We start from the raw sequence: 20,520 nt of genomic DNA, 5'->3' as shown, positions 1-20,520 counted from the left end.
GAGATGTCTTCCTTTTTTTAAACAAAGGGGCTTCCCTTCTTCCACCATCAACTCTGCTCTCAAACGCATCTCTCCCATTTCCCGCACATCTGCCCTCACCCCATCCGCCCGCCACCCCACTCGGGATAGGGTTCCCCTTGTCCTCACCTACCAACCCAACCAGCCTCCAGGTTCAACGTATAATTCTCCGTAACTTTCGCCACCTCCAACCGGATCCCACTACCAAGCACATCTTTCTCTCCCTCCCTTTCTGCTTTCCACGCAGATCACTCCCTACCCGACTCCCTTGTCCACTCGTCCCCCCCATCCCTTCCCACCGATCTCCCTCCTGGCACTTATCCCTGTAAACGGAACAAGTGCTACACCTGCCCTTACACTTCCTCCCTCATCACCATTCAGGGCCCCAGACAGTCCTTCCAGGTGAGGCGACACTTCACCTGTGAGTCGGCTGGTGTGGTATACTGCGTCCGGTGCTCCCAGTGTGGCCTTTTTTATATTGGTGAGACCCGAATCAAACTGGGAGACCGTTTCGCTGAACAACTACGCTCAGTACGCCAGAGAAAGCAGGATCTCCCAGTGGCCACACATTTTAATTCCACGTCCCATTCCCATTCAGATATGTCTATCCATGGCCTCCTCTACTGTCAAGATGAAGCCACACTCAGGTTGGAGGAACAACACCCTATATACCGGCTGGGTAGCCTCCAACCTGAAGGCATGAACACTGACTTCTCTAACTTCCGTTAATGCCCCTCCTCCCCTTCTTACCCTATCCCTGACATATTTAGTTGTTTTTTTCTCTCTCTCTCTCTGCCCATTCTCCATCTTCCTCTGGTGCTCCCTCCCCCTTTCTTTCTCCCTAGGCCTCCTGTCCCATGATCCTTTCCCTTCTCCAGCTCTGTATCACTTTTGCCAATCACCTTTCCAGCTCTTAGTTTCATCCCACCCCCTCTGGTCTTCTCCTATCATTTCGCATTTCCCCCTCCCCCTCCTACTTTCAAATCTCTTAGTATCTTTCCTTTCAGTTAGTCCTGACGAAGGGTCTCAGCCCGAAACATCGACAGCGCTTCTCCCTATAAATGCTGCCTGGCCTGCTGTGTTCCACCAGCATTTTGTGTGTGTTGTCTGAATTTCCAGCATCTGCAGATTTCCTCGTGTTTGCTCTGAAATAGTTACTGCATTTATCCTCTGTTCTTGACAATATTCAAAAGAAATTAAAGGAAAATCTAACATCTGTTTAGGGTCTTTCACATCCTCAAATGTCCAGTATTGGATCACTCTTATTCCTCATCAAATGCTGCTATTAATATATCATCCATTAACTCTGGATAGTATCTACATGTATAAATGATTAAAATTGGTTCCAGTTCACCAGTCTGATTTTTAATGCCATGTCCAACTAGCTGACAATAAATGAATCAGATTTCCAAAACACCAAAATAATAAGAAAATCAAAGGCAATGTTTTAGGTTCCCAAAAATTAACATTACATAAGGTACCAACATTAATATAGATAAATGGTCCCAAAATGGACCTTTAAACAAAAAGAAACAGAACTTTGAGCTAAAGTCAAAGAATGGATTTAGCTCCCTTAAACTTGATTGAAAGGTCCTAAAGAAGGAAAGAGAATGAATGCATGAAATAAGTATACAAGGAATGGAGAATTGTAAATGGGTGCTTCTTAACTGAAAGGTTGAAGATTGTTTAATAGAGAGGGAATTTAGTTTTGAAAGTTCTAAATTTGTTGTATTGAGACTGGAAGGTCATGTAATTACAAAAAAGTAGGGCTGATAGGGGTAGGATTTATTCCAAGGACGGGATATGGCAATAGAATTTCATAAAGGTGTGGGATTTGGGTGAGCATTAAAAACTTGATTAAGAGAGGACAGTATGATGAAGATGGAACTGAAGCCCTAACTGGCAAAGATAAGAACTGAGTTGACAGCCTCCTCTAATGGAGGGAAAAATAGCAATCAAAAACTCCCACTGTTAATATCGCCTTTGTGAGTATCGCATTTCTGCCTTAAAGAGCAGGTGAGGATTGGAATGGAATCAATAGCAAGAAAAATGAATACCTTTAGATGACTTCTTTGAATATCTAACATGACGAAGAGAAGGTCAAGAAAATTTCTTTGCAAGTTACCAGTGTATAATCCATCCAAATAGACCTTTAATATTTCTGTCGGTTTCTTAAATTTAAACAATCACACTCAAAAGCTATTGGCAGATCAGCTTTTTAGAACTACGCTCCTAAACTGTGGAATTCAGTACCTAAAACTATAAGGGATGCAAATTCAGTTGACATTTTTAAAACACCAGCTCAAAACCTATTGATTTAACCTTGCTTTAACTAATACATGTCTGTCTTTTATGTTATTTGTTATTGTATTTCCATGTTCACACTTTTGTAAAGCACTTTAACTACATCATCTGTATGAAAAGTGCTCTAAGTTATTATTATTATTACTACTAGATTTTGTTTAAATTCTACAAACACACAAGCATTCAACAGGGCATTTATCCTTAATGCATAGCCATCAGTCTCTGAGCAAATGCAAAATTGACTAACTGCAATGAAATACAGCAGACTGCTTTTGCCTTCTGAAGAAAATGTGTAAACACAGCCATCACAGACCAAATCTGATGATCACTCTTAGTTGGTTTGACTCAGATGTGTACTTGTTTCTGGTATTATACCAAGGAACTTGCAGCAGCTTGACTATTTCATGACCATTGAAAGGTAGCTGACACAGTACCAAAATAAGGAGTAAATTTTCCAGCATACCTCAGCATCAGTTGTCCTACCGTGAGCATTTTTAGACCATAAGATATAGGAGTAGAATTAGGCCACTTGGCCCATCAAGTCTGCTCTGCATTTCATCATGGCTGATCCATTTTTCCCCTCAGCCCCAATCTCTTGCCTTCCTCCCAATATCGCTTCATGTTCTGACCAATCTAGAATCTATCAACCCCTGTCTTAAATATACATAAAGACTTGGCCTCCACAGCTGCCCGTGGCAACAAATTCCACAGATTCACCACCCTCCGGCTAAAGAAATTCCTCCTCATCTCCGTTCTAAAAGCACTGTCCTCTATTCTGAGGCTGTGTCCTTTGGTCTTAGACACTCCCAACATAGGAAATATCCTCTCCACATCCACTCCATCAAGGGCTTTCACCATTCGCTAGGTTCCAACTAGGTCACCCCCATTCTTCTGAGTTCTAGTGAATACAGGCCCAAAGCTGTCAAGCAATCTTCATATGACAATATACATTGGGCATCAAGTCAGCACACTAAATATTTCAGATTAGATACACAAAACTACTCCATCTGAGGTCACCTTAGTATTGTTGTTGTGTTGCCTTTAAGGCATTTGTTTAGTTTATTATATTTTCGCTTTAGCAATTTGTTTGTTATCATTTTCTAGTTAAAGTTAAGGTTGTTTAAAGTAAATTCATTGTCTGTGATATATCGCGGCATGCGATGACGTCACCCCGGTTTCGCCGCGTGTTGTGGGAAAATACCGGTTTGGAGAAACAGGAAGGAGGGGGGCTTATGTGTGTGCAGGATTAGCGCCAGAAAAGTTTTCTTTCTACGCACTAGAAACACTAGAGAAGCAACGCCGTCAGTGCATAAGATAATCGATATTTGAATTTAAAATGTTAATGCTGATTCTGTTAAAAGTAATGATGATTGATAAAGTTTATGTTTTTTGTTATTTAAAGAGTTGCAGATAGTTTGTGTTGATGTATTTAAAGCCAGTCGATGGCGTAGGTAGATTCTGACTGTATGTTGCACTTCAACGTAATATAGTTGTTGTAGTTTTACTTTTGCAAGTATTTATGATGTAAATGTGATGTCAAGAAGGAAACAAATACTGTATATATTTTGTATTGTTTTATCAACAGTTTTCACCATAGGTTAATGTGGAAGAGTGAACAGTAAACGGTTAATCTTACTGGGACCGCCTCATTGACTGGTTTATGCTTGGTGTTTAGTTCAGAGTTCTTTTACACCTGTGCGAGAACACTACAGTTGTATTTGTTCTCCAGTCAGTTCAAATTGTTCTTCCTTAAAACACTGCTCCTCTTTGTCCCCTTGACATCAGTCTGTACCAAGTTTAATTGTGTGCAAAGACAATGATGCAGTAGTTCTCTGTTAAAATGAAGTACTGAAGTACAGAATTGTATAGATTTTTAAAAATAGTTTGCCAGTAACTGATTCATCAGGTAGCTTGTTCAATTTTGGAATGTTTACTTGTTCAGGGTTTCTTTTAATGCATGTACAGATCTCTCTGGTGTCTCGCTGGGTGGCATAGCTGAAAGAAATGCTGTCTCACAGTTACAATCACCTGATCCAATCTAGACCTCTAGTGCTACAAGAGACTGCAAATTCTATAATAGGGAGCAACACGCAAACTGCTGGAAAATTCAGCACATCAGGCAGTACCTGTAGAGGCAAATGCACGGTCAGCATTTTGGGACTTGACCCAAAACGTTATCTGTCCCACTGCCTCCACTGATGCTGTCTGCCCTTTTGAGTTCCTGCAGCACGTCTGTCCCTGGGCATTCTCTGTGTATAATTTGCACATTCTCCTATGACCGCGTGGATGCTCTAGTTTCCTTCCATATCCCAAAGACATGCAGGTTGATAGGTTAATTGGTTACTGTAAACTGCTAGAATGTAGGATAATGTAGGAATAATGTAAAGGGGTGCTTGATAGTCAGCACAAAGTTGGTGTGCTGAAGGGCCTGTTGTCACTCTATATAACTCTAGGATGAGCTATAAATAAAAATCTCAAGGAAATGCAAAGTGACTCCACACATAAATTCAGTCAATAATTCATGCCTAACGAAGATGCATCTCAACTCCTCCAAAGCTTATTGTGCTCTCATACAAACAACCTGCATATTTGACATCAGTCTATCTTGAGTACAGTACATATTGATGAATATAAGCAAATCATCAGCATTATTTGCCATAAGGCTAAATAATTAAACACCACATTATAGAAATTCTTCCCATCATGGAACCATTTGGAAACTAGGTAACGTACATCTATTAGGTTCCCATCAATCAGGACAGTGATCCATTTGGTCATGTTGTCTAGCACAATGGTTACCTGTGGTAACAAATGTGTCACTTCTAGTTAGCTGTAAATATTATATCAGCCTTTTTCAACCTTTTTACCATGGAGAAACCCCAGATATACTTTTAAGGTCTCAGGGAAACCCTGCAAAAAATATTATTATAGCTACAGCTCTGATACATTAGCGTGATCACTAAGTTGTAGAAATAGTAATCCAAAATTATTGTTAATGCTCTTCTAAGTACAGAATTAATTTTTAGTCAACCTTTCTTTTAAAACAAAAGTACAGGTAGTTAAGTTTAACTTACCTTTCTTGATATTAATCTTTCTTTTTCATAAATTTTAAAAAGTCAAAAGACAAACATAATAAATTTCTGTTATATAACTGGCTTAAATCAAAATGGGATTTAATTTTTCTAAAGGTAGGCACAGTAGATTTAAGTAGCTGTTATAAATTGATTTAAATTCATGCCATTTACAATCTAAAAATTTATTGACAATGTCGAATAGTTATGTTACTAAAATCCTTAAGCCAAAGCAATATGAATAAAAATATAGCTTAAGACACAATTTTTTACAAGACTTTGTATAAAAGTTGCGCAAAGTTCAAAAAACTATGTTTTTTTTAAAATCATGATCTCTCACGGAACCCGGTTGAGAAACCCTGCTTTTGCAAAGGAGGAGAAATTCATTTCCTTTGCAGCGATATTCCACTGCAACTCCTGCTTGTTGTCAAAAGTTACATTTTACAAAGTCCTGCTCTATTTCCCTTCTTTGAACGCAAGCAGCATTAGGCCCTTTTAGGTCTGTGACTGCTAAAATACACAAGAGTGACTCATATAATTTATGATCACATGATATGATTAACATTTCTGGACTAAAGTTTTAGGAACTGCCCTTTGACTGCTAGCTACCATTCCATTTGTGGCATTCCTTGGGACTTGCAATTGATAGATAATGCAGGACTGTAACTTTTTCTGAATTAACAACTTTGACTAGATTTGTTCTGTTTCTCAAACTACACATGCACAATCCAAAATAGGTTTTTCATTACTACTGTGTGATCACTTACGACTTCTCCCATATTGCTGGTACTGGAGGGTGTGAGTGATGATGATAGTTTGGGACTGATAGCCTTTCACAGCAGAGAAGACAAACCAATGACATGCGCAAAAAATTTGATGGCACAGAGCATGCAGAGCAGCCCCAGAATTCCTTAAACCCAACTCTCAATAAAAAAGATACATAATCGTTAGCTGTACTGGAGCAACGATTTTTTTTTAAAACCCAAGAACACTGAGACCTTCTCACAGAAATGTCTTATGCCAGCTTAATGGTTGTAAGGAGCATGTGGCATTGTATAACGCTTTCTGTATTCCTCATAGACCTGGAGTACACATCAGTATTTAGATAGTAAATGGTTATAGCAACAATGTTATTTAGAAATTATGTTAATTTTCAATTCTTTATCAAAGATTAAAGATTTTGAACAGGCTTTCTAAAATACATTATAGATTTATTAATAGCAAAACAATAAATACATGTAAATAAGCAATAGGACTCATTTTTTTCCTTTAAAAGGTACATAATTATTGTTAATAATTAATTAATTGATGGTAACCTCTGCTCAAAATTACATCGACACATGAGAGAATTCTTTAGATTATTATTGCTCTGCCCATCACAGAGACTTAGTTTAGAGCAGTATAGGAATGGGTGCTCAATGTTCCAGGGTTTCAATATTTTAGGAAAGATGGGGGGGGTGGGGGGGGAAAGAGGGTGGGGTTACACTACTAATCGCGGACAGCATCACACGCACTCAGAGAGGACATAATGGAAGACTTGCCCACTGAGTCTATATGGGTAGAACTCAAAAATAGGAAGGGTGTAATCATACTGATGGGATTGAACCTTGGATGTTGAGAGAGGTGATGAATTTAGTCAACAAGAAAAAGAGAAGTATGCAAAGCTTAGGAAGCTAGAATCAAATAGAGCCCTTGAGGATTTCAAAAAAACCAGAACTCAAGACAGGAATTAAGAAAGCCAGGAGAGGCCATGAAAAGTCCTTGGCAGGAGGATTAAAAAGAATTCCAAGACTATCTATAGGATAACCAGAGAGTGGGTGGGACCACTCAAGGATAAAGGGGAGAATACTTGCTTGGATACAAAGGACGTGCGCTAAGTCTTTAATGAGTACTTTACATCATGAAGGATGTGGAGGATAAAGAGATCAGTGCAGAGAGTATTAATATGCTATGGCATTTTTAAGTAAAGGAGGAGGTAGTGTTAGTTCTCTTAAAGAGTATTAAGGTGGGTTAAGTCCCCAGAGCCTGATGGGGTATACCCAGGTTATTGGGAGAGGTAAATGAAGACATCATTAGGGGCCTTGACCAATATATATCCTCTCTAGCCACAGGCAAGGTTCAAGAGGTCTAGCGAGTAAGTAACTGTTCAAGAACAAAACCATGGATAATCCCGGAGAATACAGATTGGTGGGTCTCACATCAGTGGTAGGGAAGCTACTGGAGCAGATTCTTAGTGATAGGATTTATGATCATTTGGAAAACCATGGCCCAATTAGGCAGAGCAAGCATGGCTTTGAGCGGAACAAGTCTTGTTTTACTAATTTGTTAGAGATTTTTGATGAGATGACGAGTGTGGTTGATGAAGACAGAGCTGTGGATGTTGTCTACGTAGATTTTAGTAAGACATTTGACAGGTCTCTCACGGGAGGTTCATTCAGAAGATTAAGATGCATGGGATCCATGGTGAATTATCCATTTGGATTCAGAACCAGCTTGCCCAGAGAAGACACAGGATGGTAGTCAAAGGGACTTATTCTAGCTGGAGGTCTGTAATTAGTGGTGTTCTACAAGGATCTGTACTGGAATCTCTGTTGTTTGTGATGTATATAGATGATCCGGATGAAAAAGTAGGTGGGTGGGTAAGTTTGCAGATGATATAAACATTGGTGGTACACAAAAATATAGTGGAGTATAGATCAGTTGTATATAAGGGGAGAAAAATGGCAGGTGGAGTTTAACTTGGCCAAATATGAAGTGTTGCACCTTAGTAGGTCAGATATAAAGAGACAGGATGCTGTTAAGGTCTAGGCAGATTTTTATATACACAGGGTGGTGATTACATGCCAAAGGAAGTGATATTTAATAGACATTTGGAAAGGTTAAGAGAAATATTGGCTAAATGCAAGCTAATGGGACTACCTTAGGAAGGCTACTTGGTTAATGTGGACATGCCGGGCCAGAGAGCCTATTTTCATATCGTATAACTCTCTGACCATTGTGACTATTGAAATATATCCTAAAGTCAACTTTGGATACAGCTGGGGGTTTGGCAATTTCTACTTATTGTTCTTGGTATTTGTCAATTTCCAAAGGATGCAACATTTAAGCAAAAAATCAGAAAAGGGATGCCACATGTAAAAACTATAGCTGCATTCAACACAGCCTTAGAATGTTGATAAAAAGTTATAAATAATTAAAATACATCTATACAAGTTTCTGAAGAAGTACTTTATCAACAATTAAATCTTAAATTAACACAATAAAAACATACGTTATGTACCCTTTCGGGGTAGACACCAATTAAAACATACAAAACCCTCATCCTGTCGGGGTCACCTACTGCACCTGGTGTGGCCTCCCCAGCTTCGGTGAAACCAGATGTAGTTTGGGGGACTGTCTCATTTAGCATCTTCATTCCAGTATGCCACAAAAGACAGGATCTCATTTTAATTCCACTTCCAATTCCCATTGCGTATGTCTGTTCATGGTCTCCTTTATTGCCACAATAGAAGCTGTACACCGGTCAGAAGAGCAATACTTGATATTTTGTTTGGGTAGCCTCACATCTGGTGGCATGAATATTGATTTCTTTCATTTCCAGCTATTTCTCTCCCTTCCTCCTTCTCCTATCACACATTACCTCCCTTTTGTGTCCCTCCTCATTCTCTTTCTTCCATGCTCCGATGACTTCTCCTTTTGAATTCTCTCTTCTTCAACCCCTTATCTCTTCCACCTATCATCTCCCAGTTTTTAACTTCAACCTCCACCCACCCCCCCCAAAGCTGGTTTCACACATTACCTATCATACTTGTACTCCTTACCCTCCCCCACCTTCTCATTCTGGCTTCTGCTCCCTTCATTTCCAGTCCTGATGAAAGGCCACAGCTTGAAACGTTGACTTTCATGCTCCTTCATCTTAATTATTAATATGCTTCCCATCTTTGGTAGTTATTATCAGTGGCATTCCTGATGTTTCTCAGTGTTTGGGGGCTTGTGAATGATGAGTAAGGTTTTGTTGTCCAGGTAATTTCTTTTACAATATTGTTTGATATGATGCAATTTTGAAAAAGCAGCACTATTGTCTTGGCTTTTTAAATCAGATCTCCAAATACTGCAGAAGTGTAATGTGAATAACTCTTTACAGCCCATGAGCTCTCAAGATCTCCAAGTAGTAAATCAAGAAAGGTTTAAGCTTTCAGTCACCCATGAAGAGAAGACACCATTCAGCGGCTCTATTCTCTATATACACGACTGTGAGGCTAGACATTGCTCAAATACCATCTACAAATTTGCTGACGATACAACCATTGTTGGTAGAATCTCAAGTGGTGACGAGAGAGCGTAGAAGAGTGAGATATGCCAACTAGTGGAGTGGTGCCGTACTAACACCCTGGCACTCAACATTAGTAAATTGAAAGAGCTGATTGTGGACTTCAGGAAGGGTAAGATGAAGGAACACACACCAATCCTCAGAGGGATCAGAAGTGGAGAGAGTAAGCAGCTTCAAATTCCTGGGTGTCAAGATCTCTGAGGATCTAACCTGGTCCCAACATATCGATGTAGTTATAAAGAAGGCAAGACAGTGGCTATACTTTATTAGGAGTTTGAAGAGATTGGCATGTCAACAAATACACTCAAAAACTTCTATAGTTGTACCGTGGAAAGTATTCTGACAGGCTGCATCACTGTCTGGTATGGAGGGGCTACTGCAGAGGACCAAAAGAAGCTGCAGAAGGTTGTAAATCTAGTCAGCTCCATCTTGGGTACTAGCCTACAAAGTACCCAGGACACCTGTAGGGAGCGGTGTCTCAGAAAGGCAGCATCCATTATTAAGGACCTCCAGCACCCAGGGCATGCCCTTTTCTCACTGTTACCATCAGGTAGGAGGTACAGAAGCCTGAAATCACACACTCAGCGATTCAGGAACAGCTTCTTCTCTCGGCCATCTGATTTCTAAATGGACATTGAATCTTTGGACACTACCTCACCTTTTTTTTAATATACAGTGTTTCTGTTTTTGCACGTTTTAAAAATTTATTCAATATACGCAATTGATTTACTTGTTTATGTATTATTATTTTTTTCTCTCTGCTAGATTACATTTTGCATTAAACTGCTGCTGCTAACAAATTTCACGTCATATGCCAGTAATAATAAACCTGATTCTGAGCTCCTTCGTAAAATTTTCTGCAGAACAGTAGCCACATGCAATATTGTAGCTTTATATAAATTAGCCTTGATTGCATAATTTGAAAATCACTTTGAGAAAGATGATTCATTTTTCTCCAATGTTCCTTCATGACTTACTAATAGTCTAATTTCTCTAGATCAAGTTCTATGGTACACACTGTTGACTGACCTCTAACACCACATGCCTAAATTCTTGCCTAAACCATTTGCTCTTAATTAAACACCTCTAGAGGTCAACAGTCAATTATCTCAACAGGTTTCTTTGGATGAGTAAATTGTCTATCTAAACAACAGTGTGTTTCAAAGCACCTATTAGTCAAGTATATAACAATCTTTGTTGACTTATCTATACCACCCAGGATTTCAATTGTGTCTTTGTTATTAATTTTGATATAATCTCTTTTTCTGTCCTCTAAATTAAGGATTAACTTTGCCATGGACAGTCCCAAGGTCAGCTGTGAAAAGAGGGTTGGGCATGGGACTAGCAGCCCCATTCTGTAAAAACCCAGAGCAACAGAAATGCCAACAGGCTCCAATAACTTCATCCCTGGGAGAGGAAGGAAACTGACACCAAGAAGATGGGCTATACCTGGGGACAACCTGAAAGACCGGCACCAGACAGAGGACTCTGGAGAGCTGCTGTCAACGGCCTATACCCGGTAAGGGTGATGGGCTCAAATAAATTAAGGATTGTGCTTAATAGCAAATAAAAGCTTCAAAAATTAAAGATATATAGCCAGAAGAGTCAACTATATTGCAATGATAAACAATTGCAAATAAGTCAAGAAATATCTATAACAATTGCAGAAGAACCTTGAACAAAGATTTTATTGTTAACTAACAGCAAAGGACTCACCACACGTGGCACTTACATCACTCTTTTACATGATACCTCAGAAATACAGTTGCAAGAAAAAGTTTATGAATTCTTTGCAATTACCTGATTTTCTGCATTAGTTACTCATAAAGCGTGGTCTGATCTTCATCCAAGTCACAATAAAAGACAAATACAATCTGCCTAAACTAATAACACACAAACTATAAGAACACAAAATGCTGGCAGAACTCAGCAGGCTGTCTCCAGAGATAGAAACAGAGATATCTAGAAAGGGGAGGGAGGTGTCGGAAATAGACCAGGTGAATTTGAGGGCGGGGTGAAAGTTGGAGGCGAAGTTAACGAAGTCGACGAGCTCAGCATGTGTGCAGGAAGCAGCGCCGATGCAGTCGTCAATATAACGCAAGAAAAGAGGACAGATACCGGTGTAGGCTTGGAACATAGATTGCTCCACATGGCCGACAAAAAGGCAGGCATAGCTAGGACCCATGCGGGTGCCCATGGCTACACCTTTAGTTTGGAGGAAGTGGGAGGAGTACAGATCCAACGTATAATCCTCCGTAACTTCTGCCACCTCCTACGTGATCCCATCACCAGTCACATCTTCCTCTCGGCTTTCCGCAGGGATCGCTCCCTACGCGACTCCCTTGTCTATTCATTCCCCCCATCCCTCCCCACCGACCTCCCTCCGGGCACTCATCCCTGCAAATGGAAGAAGTGCTACACCTGCCCCCACACTTCTTCCCTCACCACCATCCCAGGCCCCAGACAGTCCTTTCAGCTGAGGCACCACTTCACCTGTGAGTCAACTGCAGTGATATGCTGTATCCAGTGCTCCCAATGTGGCCATTTATACATTGGGGAGACCCATTGCAGACTGGGAGACCATTTCGCCGAACACCTGCGCTCAGTCCTCCAGCAGTGGCGGGATCTCCCTGTGGCCACACACTTCAATTCCACAGACCACCCCCACTCCGACATGTCTGTCCATGGCCTCCTCTACCGTCAAGATGAGGCCACACGCAGGTCAATGGAGCAATACCTTATCTCCCGCCTAGGTAGCCTCCTACCTGCTGGCATGAACATCCAACTCACAGACCTCCGTTGATACCCCTGCCCCCCCCTTACCCCCATCCCTATCTATTATTTTAGTCTGGTTCTCTTTCTCTCTCTTTTATCCCCCCTCACTATAATCTCCCCCCAGCCCTACCTTTCTCTCTTTTATTTCCCATAATTCTCCACCTTCCCCCCAGCCTATCACTTCCCAGCTCTCTACTTCATCCCCCCCCCTTCTTATCCCCTCTCCACCATCCCATGTTACTTCACTCCTGATGAAGGGTTTCGGCCCGAAACGTCGTCACTACCTCCTCCCATAGATGCTGTCTGGCCTGCTGAGTTCTGCCAGCATTTCGTGTTTTTATTTATTTCCAGCATCTGCAGATTCACTCGTGTGCCTTTGAACACACAAACTATTGTACTTTTCCTGTCTTTATTGAACACATTGTTTAATCATTCACAGCCCTGGCTGGAAAAAGTATGTGAACCCCTGTGCTTAACAATTGGTAGAATGTCTTTTTGCAGCAATAACCTCCACCAAACGTTTCCTGGTCAGATTTACTTAACAGCGAAGAGGAATTTTAGACCATTCCTCAATACGAAACTATTTCAGTTAATCAATATTTCTGAGATACCTTGCCTGAACAGCCCTCTTCAGGTCATGCCACAGCATCTTAATTAGGTTAAGGTCTGGACACTGACCTGGTCATTCCAAAACACAAATTTTCTTCTGTTTAAAACATTCTGTTGTTGATTTCTCATGTTCGGGATCACTGTCTTGTTCCATCATCCAGCTTCTATTAAGATTCAGCAACTCTGATACACTCCTGTAAAACATCTTGAAACAATTTTGAATTCATTGTTCCCTCAACGATTGCAAGCTGTTTGGAACCTGAGGCAGCAAAGCAGCCCCAAACCATAATGCTCCTTCCACGATGGAATGAGGTTTTGGTGTTGGTTTGCAGTGCCCTTTTTCCTCCATAGTGGTGAGCATTTCTGCCAAAACTTTCAACTTTTGTCTCATCTGTCCACAGAACATTGTTCCAGAAATGTTGTGGACCATCCAGTTGGTCTTTTGAAAACTTGAAACATTGAAAAACCAGCTATTTTCTTTTGGGGAGACCAGCAGTTTCTTCTGTGGTGTCCTTCCGAGAACAACATTCTTGTTCAGCGTTTTTCTTATAGTGGATACATGAACAGAGACCATAGCAAGTTCTAGAGATATCAACAAGTCTTTTGCTGTTACCCTTGGGTTCTTTTTTTTACCTCCTAAGCATTGCACATTGTGCTTGTGGTGCGATCTTTGCAGGACGCCCGCTCCCAAGGAGAATAGCAGCAGTACTGAATTTCCTCCATTTGTAGACATTTCTCTTACTATGGACTGATGAACACCCAGGTTTTTGGAAATGCTCTGGTAGTCTTTTCCAGCTTCATGCATCTCTACAATTCTTCTTCTAAGGTCCTCTGAAAGTTGTTTTGATTGAGGCATGGTGCACATAAACAGATCTTTCCTGAGAAGAGCAGGCTCTATCAGTAATCTGATTTGGTGTGTCTTTTTTTTAATATAGGGCAGGGCACGTCTACAACCCATGCCTCCAATCTCATCTCATTGATTGGAACACCTTTTATAGAAGGCATTACCCCAGTCGTTCACATATCTTTTTAAACCTAGACTGATTGTTTAAATAGTGTACTCAATATCGATGAAATGTTATTAATTTAGGCAGATTGTGTTTGTTTATTACTACTTAGAAGATCAGACCACATTTTATGAGTAATTAATGCAGACCAGGTAATTACAAAGGATTCACAATTTTTCTTGTAACTCTATATAACAATCCATCTGCAGACTGTGAAAAGAAAATTTTGCTACAGATGCTTTGACTAAAATTAAATTAGTGAAAGCTATTATCAAAGTTTCAATGTATTGGACTGTAGTGATACAAAGGAGGATAATATTATCCTAGTGCATGCTGAGTAGCAGAAATTGATGAATGATCACAATTTATAGAACAGTCATTAAAGATGTTGGTTAGGGCTATCTTGTAACTGGGTAGGGCAGAAAGCTGACTAGGAGGGGAAAAAAGTTACAAACAAGATGGGGGCAATTTGACAATGCAACATTACCTTTAAGACTTGGGAGTGAAAACAAGCTTGTGAGGGCAGGGTGGCTTTGAAAGGAGAATGGTAGTTGAAGAGAGAGAAGTAATTAAAATGAAACTAGCTCAAAGCTATACTAGATAATTAGCGGATTAGAGGGAAAGTATCACAGAAGCAGGTAGGTCTCTTTGAAGAAACAAATGAGCAGAGGACATGAGAAAAGATATTAAAGACTAGATTGTACAATATGCACCAGATTTATTTGGAAATAATGAACCAAACAGTAGTCTGATCAAAGTAAGTATAATTGCTTATCTCTTAAAAAGATTCTAAGCTCTTCTCTCTAAAGATCTTATTAAAAGATTTAGTTGTGCATTTGTGGGAGTAGGATACTTCATACAATCAAACAAAAATTAATACACCTGCAGGCAGGTTCAGATCACTATGACTGAGATAAATTGAAACTTGTCTACTTATAGCGAAAGGTCAATTGTTGGGACTCTTGGTCAACTTACAGATTACTTAACATCTGAACCACTGACTACAAAAATTTAGATTACCGGAATTAATCACCAATTTCAAATAATTTGGTTAACGCAGCTGATATGGAACATGAAGCAGAAAATATATAACCTATCAGGCATTTCTGCAATATTCATTGACAGTCAATAGTCAAGAGTGATGCAGCTGTTCTCCTAACATCAACTATCCATTTAATTTATTCCAATACTAATCCTTTTTTAAATTCACCCTACATTCTCCTACAGAATTAGGGTTAATTTTGAATTTTACTATCCAACAAGTTGCACATCTCTCAGTTGTGAGATGAAACTAGAGGACAAGGTGAAACCAATGCCATTTGAGAGAAAGGTCCTAACACATCAACCCATCCAAATGTGTGCTGAATCCCAAGTTCATAGTTTCCAAGTATTTCTGTATATCCAAAGAGATGCAAGCAAAGCCTTCAAAATCTCATGCAAACAGCTGCTTTCGTATTCAGCTATTCTATCCTATACCTTTAGAGCTTCTGATTTAGAAAATAATTTCCTTCTTAACTGTTAATAGGAGAATAACAGAGTTAGGTTGCATAGTTTCAGCAAGCTTATTGCACTGCGGGCACACCCCATTACTAACAAGGAAGATACATTAGATATGAAGACTCTCGTATGGCAAGTACAGACAATTCTATTAGTGAACTACAAATCCATTTATAGCAACAGAGCTGCAATGTTAATGGATTTCACCCAGAATCAACACTGTGCACGGATTCAGATTTTGCTTTGGCCTTTTCCCAATTATACCATGCCTCAGGTCAAATAAACAACTAAGCTGAGAGAGAGAATTTCTCTCCAAGACATTTAAGTTAGTGACATAAGAAAGCTTGCAAGCAGAGATTGTAAATATTTCTGTTTTCATTGTGGAAACTCATCAAGGTCTCTGTGGCCTAGTTCTAGCAAAATTATTTTGGATCCTTAAACATACAAAGCAAAAAATATAAAAGACAGACATTTCAGCCATATTATGTGTATTTATTACCAGTTAGGAGCAAATGATAAACCCAACAGCCTATAGAAAATTGGATTAGACACACATTATAATGCTAAATAGATCCATTATCTATTGTCAGGAAATACATGATTGAACATATATATATATGGTAGGCCCTGATATAGAAGATGCACCAATTTACTAGATTTTGTTTCCCAGAATTGCAGAACTACAATCATACATGATGATATCTAGCCATTCCTAAAATTGTCCATAGTCTGTTCTGCCTCAAAACTCATTTTAGCTCTTGGTCACATTGTATGACAATGTATTCAGCCTAAATTTCTTTACAATCCTGAATTCATCACTTTTTTTTAACCATTTTAGCATATATAATTACAGTACATCTAATGCAGCATGTATGAATGCATTTACTGATTAATAACATATCTTTAATTAGTTCTGTATGATTTATTGCCCCCCCCCCCCCCCCAGGACACTGAAAATACATTGTTAACCAACATATTCTTCTTTTCTTTCTTATGATGCGGAGCTTGGAAGGGTTAATGGTGCCTAACGGTGACTCCTTAGCTTGCATCTTTGGAAACAACTCTATTTCCATCTTTAATATCTCTATTTTTCCCTTTCAGGGTTCTTTTGAAGACCTTGAACTGGAGTTACATGCTGACTACAGTGCTTTGTGGGAATGGGACCCGCTCTCAGGGTTTCACAACTGACCACTGTTCAGCATTCCAAGGGCTCGGCCTAAGAGCTCCGCTCACCTTTGGAGGACCTGGAGATGGGGATCGAGATCGGTGTTTGGGCAGGAGACCAGTGCGTCATGGGAGATGGGAGATCCAAGGCTGTGTGCCCAGAGACCCGAGATCTTTGGGCACAGAGCTTGGAAAAAGCGATGTAACGGACTTTTAACACCATAAACCAGCGTGTTGTTTGTTATGTCTCCCCTCTCGCTGTGAAACAGAGAGACCTCTTATTAGGGGGAGGGGGAGGGGGGAGGGGGAGGGGGGGAGGGGGAGAGGGAGGGGGAGGGGGAGGGGAGGGGGAGAGGGAGGGGAGGGGGAGAGGGAGAGGGAGGGGGAGAGGGAGAGGGAGGGGGAGAGGTGAACAACATAGAGTTTGGAGTATTGCAAGTCTGTGTCTTTGCTGTTGCCTTGCTCATGCTTGAGTGCTCGGTGGTGGGTGCGATGCTTTCTTTTTGCTGGTGGGGGGAGGGGGGATTGTTGCCTGCTGCCACTTAACGTGCAGGAGCGGGGGGGGGGGGGAGGGAGACTTTGGGGTTCTAACATTTAACCATCATTCATTCTTTAGGGGCACTCCTCTGTTTTCATGGATGGTTGTGAAGAAAACGCATTTCAGGATGTATACTGTATACATTTCACTGACATTAAATGTACCTATGAAATCTTTGAACAGCTATGATATAACTATCTCTGAGGGAAGCCAAGCCTTTTGTTTTGAGGTGATCACAAATGTACACGGTTTGGTCTTTCTGGCATATAAAATTGCTTGACTTTGACATCTAATCCACGAAAGTATTTATTTAGTTTATGGCTGGCACACATTGCTTGAGCATTTCGGAGGACAAGTGTACATGAAGCAGACCTTGTGAAAAATATTTTAAGATTTACTTACAAAACAAATAGATTCTACATAATCTCATATTCTGCACAATGGTTTCCCCCTACAATCCCTTTGAAGCATTTTTGAAAAATTCATTAAAATTAAACTCATTTTTGTCAATTATTACCTTGCTTTAATTGCACAATATGTATTGGATCTGGATATTCTTTCTGAGCTTTAGACTTATCCTTCATGTTACTAAACACTGCAAAAATTATATGCATGCTAGGTATGGTAGGTGTTTTAATATATACAAAATGCTGGAAAAACTCAGCAGGTCGGGCAGCATCAGGATTGGTGAAAGGTCTCGGCCCGAAACGTTGACTCTTTACTCCTCACTATAGATACTGTCTGATCTGCAGTGTTCTCCAGCATTTTGTGTGTGTTACTCTGGATTTCCAGCATCTGCAGAATCTTTTATGCTTATAGTATGTGCTTTTCCTTTTTGACATTAAGACTCGAAACTTAGACTGAGAGTCTGTTTGTGGAACAAAAATCAACTTAACTCCACATCAAAACAAATAAGATTTTCAGTAGAAAAACCAACTTCCATATCCAGATCAATATAACACTTGTCCATTATTTGTCTTCAACACAAACAACTGCAAAATTAAAATGGAAATTTATATTATTGTAGATGGCTTCAAGTGTAAACAATGTAGAATGGTTTTGGATGCCGGTTACTGGATTTCATATTTAAGCAAAAATTTGAATGATTAATTTTGAATGTGGTATGAAGAGAAGTTGTTCAGAAACTTACCTTCGAATTCCCAGTGTGGTCTAAACAAGGTGGACAATGCATAGTTTGACTTGTACAGAACTTTTCAATTCCAGTTGAAAACTTATACAGACAAACATATGAGAGTAAGGAAGGGGCAATTATTCCTATAGTGTAACTGAAGTTAGAATTTACTCTTTCTTAACAATCAGTATCTGTTCAACTTAATTTTCACTCATTGATTGCATAAACATATTTTTAGTCCCTTCACCTACTAAAATCTGATCTGCAATGATGATCTAGCAATTCTAAGGCATGCTTAATTTCAATTTGAATTACTATTAAACAATGTTCGCAGACCTACCATGGTTCTAAGCAGGAATTGTTTTTACACGGCCTGAAAATTGCACAACACTTTAAATGTTTTTTTTGTACTTATTTAGAATGAAAATTGAAAAATCACATACTTTTTATTTTATTCATTAATTGAAGGGTATAATGAAATACAATTCAACAAAGAAAATCTTGCCCACTTCATGATCTTTTTCTGGCTGCATCCAATTCCAGTTGCGTGGCAATGAATGCTATGCGGGAGCATATCAGTTAAGTGCAGCCGCACACCAGCACAGCTTCAATCAAACTGTGCTATTAAATCAGTGGGGAGAAAAAATGTGCGTAAGAAAATTAATGACTGCAGGCTTCACATCTGGCTTGAATTTGGCAAAGTCAACTAGGAAAATGGTGCAGCTGTATATCAACTTCACGTTTTCTGAATAAATTACCAAGGATTCCTACTCTAATCAGTCTTCACCAATCTTGGCTGGAATGGTAAGGAGTGGATCATTGATTACTATAAATTTCCTGAAAACTATAGTCTCAGGCATGCCAAGTGCCCAGCCAACTCATCAAAGAGATGAACAACTTGCAACACAAATCACAGAATATCAAATGCTTGCTATTAGCGCAATCAACAAACACAAAAATGGTAACATTGGGACCAATGTAACTACTTTAAAACACAATGTCAGGGCAGTGTAATTTTTAATAAATACAGCAACAACATGGAACAAGTTTATCACCCAAATCCTTTCTCACCTCACTGATGACAAAATGCGTTTGTGAATTACAGGAGTGCTTGCTGAGTTATTATGCACTCTTGCCATTGAACTGGGTGAACCTACACAACTACCTAATAACTTGGTAACAATTGTACCAGACATTTCCAAATTTCATTTGCCCAACAGACACCAGCAATAAAATGCACAAAGGTCCATGAGATAACAACTATATGAAAATATAGGAGTTGCCAGGAGTAACATCCAAGACAGAAAAACCATGGTCCTGATGTCATCACGTAACCACATACTTATGTTGTTGTACTGTTAGATAATTTCTCATTTAGAGGTCTCAAAGTCACTGCTGACAACAGTGTTACATACCGAGTGACTACTTGTGGTCGTTGAACTGTTGATAGATGAGCCCTCTACGTCTGATGTACTATTCTGGTTTACAGAAGAGGCGATGGTGCTATCTTCAGTTGGCTTACTCACACCATTGGTTCCACTGCTATTAACTAGAAAAAGAAAACAAAAAGAGCTGCAATTAGATTCAATTATATAGCTTCATGGAACACTGGCTTGGATTAATTGAATAAAGGTAGGTATCAGGAGTGGATATAGCTGAAAGTCAAGGCCATACAACAATGCAGCTTTTCGGGGCTGCACTCGCAAGTCCAATCCACTTCAAAAAGCAGAATGCAGGCAACACAATGGAATTCATCTAAGTGATGGGAGAAAACTCTCCAGATGGAATTCATAATGAAATAGATCTTCTGAATACAAGAGACTGGATTGTAGAGCACACACACAAGAATAGAAAGTTACAAAATATTTCCTTGCACAGACTCAAATAAAAAAGTATCAGTTCAAATTTATGTGGCTCCACGATATCCTCCATTTCTTACTTTTCCAACTCCCTCACTTGTTTCTACATCTATAAAACAATCATGACCTAGACTGGCAGACAACATGACAACAGCAATAAACACGAATAAGAGTGGGAGGTCAAAAGAGAATTTTGCCTCCTTACCAAATAAAACA

At 39.7% G+C, this 20,520-nt stretch overlaps 1 protein-coding gene across 6 annotated transcripts in view; it reads right to left on the bottom strand.

The window, feature by feature from the left end:
- Positions 1 to 20,520, bottom strand: part of ranbp3b (RAN binding protein 3b) — a 325,996-nt gene that overhangs the window by 37,013 nt on the left and 268,463 nt on the right. For all 6 annotated transcript variants that reach the window (XM_073068586.1, XM_073068583.1, XM_073068587.1 and 3 more), the window contains one exon: positions 19,861 to 19,994. In XM_073068586.1, the coding sequence (XP_072924687.1) occupies positions 19,861 to 19,994 (134 nt within the window). The remainder of the gene's footprint in view (positions 1 to 19,860; positions 19,995 to 20,520) is intronic.

The sequence above is a fragment of the Hemitrygon akajei genome, chromosome 16 (assembly GCF_048418815.1).
Source record: "Hemitrygon akajei chromosome 16, sHemAka1.3, whole genome shotgun sequence".
Lineage (NCBI taxonomy): Eukaryota > Metazoa > Chordata > Chondrichthyes > Myliobatiformes > Dasyatidae > Hemitrygon > Hemitrygon akajei.
Note: the sequence above shows the minus strand (reverse complement) of the source record. Positions and strands in the feature narration are given on the sequence as shown.